The sequence below is a fragment of the Anas acuta genome, chromosome 12 (genome assembly GCF_963932015.1).
Source record: "Anas acuta chromosome 12, bAnaAcu1.1, whole genome shotgun sequence".
Classification (NCBI taxonomy): domain Eukaryota; kingdom Metazoa; phylum Chordata; class Aves; order Anseriformes; family Anatidae; genus Anas; species Anas acuta.
In genome coordinates, this window is record NC_088990.1 from 4,294,636 (window position 1) to 4,303,583 (window position 8,948).

The 8,948-nt window shown below is 44.2% G+C and overlaps 1 protein-coding gene across 2 annotated transcripts in view; it reads left to right on the forward strand.

Annotated features, from left to right (window-relative positions):
- IGF1R (insulin like growth factor 1 receptor) overlaps positions 1-8,948 on the forward strand; it is a 175,480-nt gene that overhangs the window by 158,237 nt on the left and 8,295 nt on the right. For both annotated transcript variants that reach the window (XM_068695769.1, XM_068695768.1), the window contains exon 20: positions 3,533-3,667. In XM_068695769.1, coding sequence (XP_068551870.1) covers positions 3,533-3,667 — 135 coding nt within the window. The remainder of the gene's footprint in view (positions 1-3,532; positions 3,668-8,948) is intronic.

Genomic DNA, 8,948 nt, shown 5'->3' on the forward strand with positions numbered 1-8,948 from the left:
AATGGTATTTTAGTAGTAAACTGCATTTTCTCTAAACAGCTTGAAGATTTTGGAGGAGTCAGTGGACTGCAGTCCACAGCATCCACTTTGAGTGAAAGGTTCCTAAGAGAAATTAAGTAACAAGTGAAAAAGCAAAGCATCAGAGTGTTACTTACATCTTTTGCATGTGGCTAATAACTTATTTATGTACCCTGTAATCTTCAAACTTGGAAGGCAATGAAAATAGCCACTTTGAGTTGAAGGGGAAGCCCTGTATCAGCCATTTATCTAACAGCCATGCAAGCATGCTTTCAGCCTTCCCTCTGGGGTAAAAGAATTCTGGAACTAGTAATGGCTTCACAAAGCAGACAAATATGAAATATATGACTAGAAAAATCCCCAGATATAAGCCTGAACTAAAGTGAGGAGCAGGCAGGCTTGCCCATGAGCACCAAACAGTAACATTTAAGTCTAGCCATCCCTTCCAGCCTTTGTTTCAGGGCTGTAGTAGGTCTGGTCTTCACCTTAATTGATGTATGGCTGCTGTTCATGCAAGTTCTTCTTTCCACCTGTACCTCTTAAGTGACATTGTTGTTTAAACCTAGCTCGGATTCTAAATGCACACACACAGAAAAAAAAGAGGTGCTAAATCAAGCATCAGTACTAAATCCATACTTGAATTGCTGCAGCAGTTATGCACGTTCTCCTTTCAACAAGATGTGGCACTCATCGGTCACTTAGTCCGAAGCAAGACTGATGAAACAATATTGCAGTTTGTTAGTGGGATAGTCCAACAATCTCTGAGCAAAATATCTTAGCCAGGCTGCAGAAGTCACATAAAGGGAAGTAGCTTTACTAATGATGAGGTTGGAAAACTTACAAAAGAGTTGAATTTTACGATTTTTTACTTTAAAGCATTGAGAGATGAAAAAATGCCTTTTGGACCACAGGCCCATGGAGCTCATCAGTATTTAAACTTCTCATTGGAATGGTTTGTGGTCTTGTTAGAAGTGATTTTTATTTTTTTTTAATTTTGGTTCACGTAGGTATGCTACCTGAGGTACAAAACAACTGGTTCAACTTGAGGAACATGCAAATGTATAGGTGTTCTAAACAGACACCATGTGCCATGTATCCACAGCTAGAGATGCAGAAATTTGGATCTGAATTTGAAATGTATCTGAGCTCAGTTTATCACTGTCATGAAATTGTGTCTAGTTACTTGATCAGCTTATGGCTAAGAGGATCGTTCTGGTTTACTTCTCAATACTTCTGAAGTAGCCACTGTACACTGGAATTGTCTGGAAGGACAGGAAGAATCACCTGAGTCCTTGTATTAGTTCAGGTTTTGAAGTTATTTCATGAAAACTGTTGTTTGGCTGTTTCAAGGGCCATTTATTTTCTTCAATTTAAAAAAAAAAAAGTAGAGATTGCTTTTCTGTCCTTTTTGCTAGGATATTTTGACATCTGGTTCCATGTTCTTAGAGATCTGCTTTAGAAGCCAAAATGTCAAAAAGACAAAACTGTGCAAGTGATCAGAGCCCAAGATTTATAAGCTGTAAGGTGAAATGGCAAACTGCAGAAGAGTGTCTGGAGGTTTTTAAGGGTGGAGCTTTATTTTAGCAATTCATTCTTCTATTGCTCTTCAGGCTGAAGAATGAGGTAATTAGATAAGACTGTTGTTGTTGTTGTAGTTAGGGAAGGAGAACGTTTTAAAATGAAAGTAATACAGTTCAGGATGAGGGTGTATTTCTATTAATAAGTCTTCAGCATCTTGCATTCTTTCAGAGATAGTATTTGCCTTGAAGGAGCAACATAAGTGCATGCATTATGATATGCCTAGGAGGTGCACAGAACTTGTTCTTCTTATTCCTGCAGTGATCAAAGTAGCTTCAGAGGCACCAAAATGTTGAGCTGACCCTCAGTCCCTCCCTTTCCTGAAAGGCAAACAATTGCAAGTCTGTTCGTGGCTTCTGGCTTCAGCTGTGAGCCGTTTCAGATACAGTGGATAAGTGAAGAATAAAAACCACTCTGCCATAACCAGCTAATAATACCGGGCTCCTGGTTTCACAACAGTACCCTACTGAAACTACATTTCTGTCTCTGAACTTGACTCAGCACTTCAGCCGCAGAAGGCAAGATAGCATCTAGGTTTTCGTTCACACCAGCTCTAAGAGTAGATGACTGGTCAATGAGGGCAGACAATTGGAGTTGTCTGCTCAATAAACTAATTTTAAATTGAAATATTTTTAGAAAGTGTCAATACTCACATCCAAACTATCCAATTAGATAACTATGCTTATTTTTATTCATGAGTAATCAATTCCTATTATTAGACCAACTTCTTCTTTCAATCCTGCTGTCCTTTGTAGTTAGTTGGACAGAGCAAGGAGCTCTGTTTCAAGATGATGGTTGCATACATGTTGCAAAAGGAGCAACTGAGTTTCTCCTTGGGGCTTGAATGTTTTATTGCTGAAGCAGCAAAGGAGGGTCTTTGTACAAGAAGCTGGAGAACATTTGCACTTCTTCTACGTCTTTTTCACAAATTGCTTTCATTGCTTGCTCCTGTATGTTAAATGCCTTGATCCTTACTTTGCACCTTTGACTCAGAATGTGGAAGAAACCAGAGCGGAGTGATAGATGGAAAGTATTACTCAGAGTGTTTTTGTGCCTGGGGGATGAAGGTTGTTTGGTTTGTTTGCTTTTAACGGTGAGGCAGATGAGATACACAGGTGTGGTGGTGTGCATTTGCTGTCTAGCTCTCAGCTGGCTGGAGTGGTAGGGGGAAAATGCAGCTTTTAAATCAGATTTGTGTGACTCAAGTATTTCTGATGAAAAGCAGCTTGCAGTGGAATGAAAGCTTAGAGCTCTGCGTTCTTGCCTTCTCAGCTGCTGTCAGGAGTACCTGAGAGAGACGTTACATGAAGATTTGGGGTTTAGTTTTTTAAATGTATGGTGTTTTTTTTTCCTGCTATCACCATGGGGGGCTTGTTGAGCTCTCTTTAAACAACTAGCCTCTGCCACTTCTCAACCTGTTTAGAAGGTTGGTAGGACGGTCTCCCTCCCTCCCCTTCTTCCCATCCCTGCATCTTGCCTTTTCCCCTCTCCAGTGTTCTTCCCACCTCCTGAGGTACCCTAAGTCTGAACAAGGCTGTAGTGGCTTTTTTTAACCAATTACTTGCTTATGCTTGTTCTGTGTAGGTCACCGTTGTACCACTGAATGATTGTGATCACGACCAGCTCTGACTTGTAGATTATGGTGTGAAAAACAGAGGTGTAGCATTCCTGGTCTTTACTTCCAGAGTCAGTAGGGAGAGGCCATTCTGAAGAGCGTTCAGAACTGGGACCCTGTTTCTCTCCATCGATGAGAGGTGTTTACAGTGAACAGTCTCTGATGTTAGGTCATATGGATATCACCGTAGCTGCGTACTCTTTAGCAACTGGATTTTTTTTGTGAAGGAAAACCGGTGGACACCTCTCTGTTCAGTATCATTTAACAGAAATATTTTTGTAAAGACTGCCTGGCTTTCTAAAATTCTGATTTGTTTTCCAGGTCTTTCGGTGTTGTACTTTGGGAGATCGCAACGTTAGCGGAGCAGCCGTACCAAGGCATGACCAATGAACAAGTGCTCCGCTTTGTGATGGAAGGAGGTCTGCTGGAAAAACCCGACAACTGTCCCGATATGCTGTAAGTGTCAGCAGTTCTCTCTGCTCTCAGTCCACAGCTCATTCTTCGTGATCCCTTCAATGTCTGCTTCTGCCCCACCTGCGAGAGGGGCTATGAGGACGTGTCTCTTCTTGTCTCTTCTGTTTCAAGTGAGGTTGTTGAGTATTAAGAGAAAAAAAAGAGCTTAGGATAAGCTGAAGTGTACCATGCAGCGACTCTGCGGAATTCAACTTTTCAGTTCAGTGTACAGATACGCGAATCCATCGTTCCTTTGTCTGAAGCAGCTTTGGATCTGCCTTTTCAGTCAGTGTTCATTGTGTTTAGATAAACAAATCTCCCCTGCTAACAGTTTCCTTCCCTGTAAGCAGAGAAAGAGGCACGCAGAAAAACCTTTGTCTACCCCTAGACCCAGTACAAAGCCTTACAGCAGAGGAGTCTGCGGTGCAGCAGGCTTCGGTTTTTAGCTTTACATTGTTGAAATACTTCTGCTGGCTTTTGTGTACAGCAGTTTCAGTTGTTCAGACTTTATTACTTTGATATACTTCCCAAACTGGCTTTTGGGAAGGAAATACTGTGTCTTGCAGTTATTGAAATTTGTTGGAGGCCCACAGAAGGGATACAATCACTTAAGGGCCTCAGCTGCTTGGGATTCTTAGGAAAAGAGCTTTTTTGGCTGGACCGCTGGCTTTGGTTTCAGATGACAGGCAGTGTTGTTTTGTTGTTTGAGGTGGGTGGGTGGTATATGCAGGGGGAGGTGTAGTGCCATGTGATTCCTCAATTTCACATTCTTTCCCTTCCACGATGCTGTGGAGAATTTCTGGCAGTCGGATTGACTGGAGATTGTTTAACATGGTCAGAGCTGTGTAATGGAGGAGGGGGAGAAGCAGGCAGAAAAGGGGGAAAGAACAGGGTGCGGGAAGGGGGCTAGGTAAAGCTGGTCTGCTCCCCGAGCCAGTAGGGAAAAAACTAGCTCTACAGTGAGAACAAACTTGGCAAGAGATTGAGCGTTAGAAATTCCCCATTAACCTGGGGCATGTGTGGTATGAACAGGGGGAAGGGAGGGGAGGCACAGTTAGCTCTCAGCAAGGAGCTCCTGCCGCAGCCTGCCCAGCCCGTTCTCCTTCCTCCTCCTCCAAGATAATCCTGTGTGTGCTGGGTGTTACTACAGGATGAGTCCGCTTTGGGGGTAACTGGCTTGAAAACAGGGAGAATTTGGTGAATGTGTGATAGAACGAATCTTTGCACTAGCGTAGAACAACAAAAGCCTTCATTTTAAATGAAGAAGCTGTTCACGTATTATTTAGTGCCACCAAAACTTTAGTCCAACGTTGCAGAGGGGCAGAATGAAAATACCTGCCTTGGATTTTAGCTGCTTCTCTCTGTCAGAACAAGAAGTAGGGTTCAACTATCCAGTTCAGCTATGTCTCTTTTGTTAATACAATTGTGAAAAACATATCTTGTCTGTCCAAATGCAGAAAAAAGAAAGAAAAAAGAATTGACTCTAGAAGCCAACCATGACTTGCTTTAGCTTCCTGTTCAGCCTTTTTTGCCTTCCTATTAGGACAGGCACCCAAGTCTGCTGGAATTCACATAGGCTGCTATAGGAATAGCAGAAGGGAGCTCCAGGAATGATCTTTACCTTTGCTCCATGCACATGCGTTTGGCATTCAAAGAACATACTTTACATGATTGTAGTGCTTTCTTTTCCCATGGTCTGTCCTGTTGGCCCAAGATGCTGTAAAGATGTCGTAGCAACCTGAGAGCTGGTGCCAGTCTTGAACCTCACACGTGTTGCTGCTGGCAGGCAGAGACCTGCTCCATAGGCAGAGTTCCTTCTCCCCTCCCCAGCTGTCTGATAACCTGCTCCTCACCGTGGGACATAACAATATTACTGAATCTGTTGAAAGGTGCTCGTAACACAGGTGCAAAGAGCCCTGAGATTGCATTTGGATTTTACCATACATTCCCAGCTTGTTTCAGGCAACTACTTTTTAGTAGTGATTTACAAAACCTTTTGTAAATGGAAGGGGTCTGTTTTTCTGGAGGTTGCTACAAAGATTCTGTTTAAAGGCAAGTTTCTTGCCATGTCTGTGCCAGTGGAAGTTCTTCTTTTTCAGATATTGTGTGTTCTCAGTGCTGGAGACTGGCTGGTCTGCGATACTTTGACATTAACTGTCAATATTAACTCGAGATGCCCAGAAAGCTGTCTGCCTGCTGCAGGAAGCTCTGTGTGCTTATTGTACTCAGTATAGCATGAGTGGCAAGCAAGAAGTGGAGCTAGGAACTGCACTCATAAATCTCATGTGGTAGGATACAAATGCAGAGGTACTTTAAATTAGCCTGACATGCAAACAAGTAAATTGTAATCATGGGCAGATGGTATCTAACGCAAAGACAAATTTACCTTTCTGAGGAGAGAGGGGAATACACTGACATATCAAACTCTCCAGAACAGGTGGAGTAGGTAGACTGCTGTGGGGAAGCAGAGATGAGAATAGAGAGAAGAATCTTTTTGCAACTGACACCAAATCGACTATTTTTAACCGTGCAGATTATGAGAGTGTTGACACAGCCGTGCACACTCCAGCCACCGTACAGTAGCTCTTGTAAGGGCCTCTCGTTGCCCCCCCTGCGTGACTGCTACGTGGTGCAAGCGGTCTTGGCCGTTCCATCTCTGCTAGGACTGCAATGCTAATAATGCTCGTTAGTGGCTGTGCTTTGCTAACCCCTGCTAGCAGAGTCGTTAGGTGGATCAGAGACCAAGGACACTTGAAGAACTGGAGGGGTTCTGTTCTACAGCTTGGCTGTCCCGGCTGCTTGTGCAAAGGTGGATCGTACGGCACGGCCGTCTTGTGGTTCGCAGAAGTGGTAAATCACTGCACAGGGGCCAAGCACAAAGAGGACGGTATTTCAAGAGGCTTTTTACTCTTGCACAGGGTGAAACAAGACTCAGTTCTGTTTATGCTACACCCTCTTGGCATAGCTTGCGTGATTTTACAGACAGAACCATGCAATAAGACAGATGGTTCAGTAAGACGGTGCCAGGAGAAGCTTTGCTGTTTTTCTCCTCTTCCCCTGTATGAGGTTGTTTTTGTGTACTGCCATTGTTACGTCAGGTGATGGCTGCGTGGCGAGGAGGTTCCAGCTGAAGCTCGCAGACAGTGTGCTCCCATGGGGCTTTTAAAAGTTGTGGAGGCTGGAATTCCTCTCTGTTTTTGAAGTAAAAATTGCTTCCCCCACATGTAGCTGACTAGACTATTTACGTATTGCCGATTTTTCCTTTGTTCCTGGCGCTCGCTTGGTTTGAAACCAGGGTCTGCTATCCAGAGGTAATCCTGGCGTGCAGCAGCAACGGAACAGGGGCCCTTTCTCTGTTCTCCATCAAATCAAGCCTGATGCAAAGCACAAGTGCATGCTCAAATGGAATGCAACTGATACAGTATCTGATACAGTAATCTGCCATTTTCATTTTGTAATGTCTCAGCGCAAAAAGGAGCTCCGTTTCTGCAGCATTCCTTGAGTGCATTAGAGCAGCACTGGTTATCTCCCTGCTCGTGATAAAGCCTGCAACTTCCTTGGGCTCACTTGCCACCAGCCAGAAACACGCTTTATAGAATACACAGATTATATTAGCAGCCTGTAAATTCTTCCATTGTCTGCTGGAACGTGTTGGGTTTTTTGTTGGTGTTTTTGTTTAGTTTAGTTTTGTTTTTGTTGTTTAAGATAATGTAAACAAGGTCTTCAAGCCCACAGAGTTAATAAGGGAAAAAAAAATCCTTTTATGGGAACTCTGTAGGGTTTTTAAATCTGGAATGGCTTAAAAGAAACATCACATGTCCTTGTTTGTGCTGATGTCACATGCATTACTCCACTGCTTGTGGTATCTCCTTAGCATTGCCCTTAGGCCTCAGGGCGCGGTGCCAGCGAATATCCAGTGTTCTTGGCTCCAGCCGAGGCTTCTATTCAGGGACGCAGCAGTCAGCTGGAAAGGAAACAGCAATGAAGTAACAGAAATGGATTTTATGTATTTATGTCTCAAGCTTTCCTTCTCGTTTGTGGGTGAGGGTAGAACGCAGTTTTATAGTTTGGCTTCACTTTCGCTATGAAAGACTCCTGAAGGCTCCAAACCAGGCATGAGCTGGGCGCTGTTGGTGCGTCTACGTGCCTGCTACAGTGCGGCTTTGAGGACCGGGGCACTTCTCACAGCACAGACGGGTTCCACCAGCTTCTTTTTGGGTGTCACAAGGCTGTGCTCAGGTGGCTGGCTTCTGTTCACGCAAAGTTGTGCCAGCCAAGCACTAAAAGGAATATTTGTGGCTTCAAAGGCTTGAGTTAAGATTGCTTTTAGTTTGGTGAGGCACTCTCAGCAGTGCTTGCATCCCAGTCACAGCAGCTTTCCACCTCTGTGCTGGTCCGTGTCAGCTGAGAACACAGTGCACCCGATGAGGAAATGGAACAGAATTTCCCCAGGAGCAAGTTTCTGGGGGAGGGGATTTCTTTGCTTTGGTTTGTTTCAGGCCAGGGTTCCCAGGCTCTCCAAGCCCTGCTGTGTGCATCGGTGCACAGCAACAGGCATCAGAGCCCAGGGCTTTCCAGCATGGTGACAGTTGTGTTGCAAGGTTTGTCCTAGAGCAGGGACCCTGGAGAAATTAGGGCCTTAGTCTATGAAGGCCTTAGGTGCTATCAAGAAAAAAAAAAGTGTTCTTTTCTTAATTAAAAAAATAAAAATTGCACACACTAGTGCAGAGATCCAGGAAACTGCTGCCAGGGCATAAGGCAGTGAGAGCTGGTTAAAGTGAAAAACTGGAATGCCTTGCTTACTTTCTGAACATCTGTGGAAGTTAGGAAAATGGTGGTGCTCTGTAAAATCTAGAAGTTCAGGTGAGTTGGCTCACCTGGCACAGGAGGGCTGGCAGAGGCGGGCACCAGGTGCCCCGGCTTGGCTGCTGGCTAGAGATGGGGTCTTACTGGGACTGCAGATTGCATGGCTGGGAGGTAAGGCAGAAACATGAAGTATTCTCTAGTGTGTTACTTGGAATGAAAGATTTTTCTCATTCCCTCCAGATTCATTCTTATTCCATCACTGAAAGCAGTAGCTGGGGCCAGTGGTGCCATCCTACACACAGCATGCTTCTCTGAGTGCTGTGCACACAGAGGGAGGACTCAGAGAATTAATCTTCCTTTTCATATTGAAATTTGCCACATTTCTTGTGCTGCGTTAACAGAAGGCATCCCAATTCCACCTTCACACAGTGAAATCCTTTCTTGGTGTTGTGTTTAAAGCTCAGGGCGATCTCAGGAA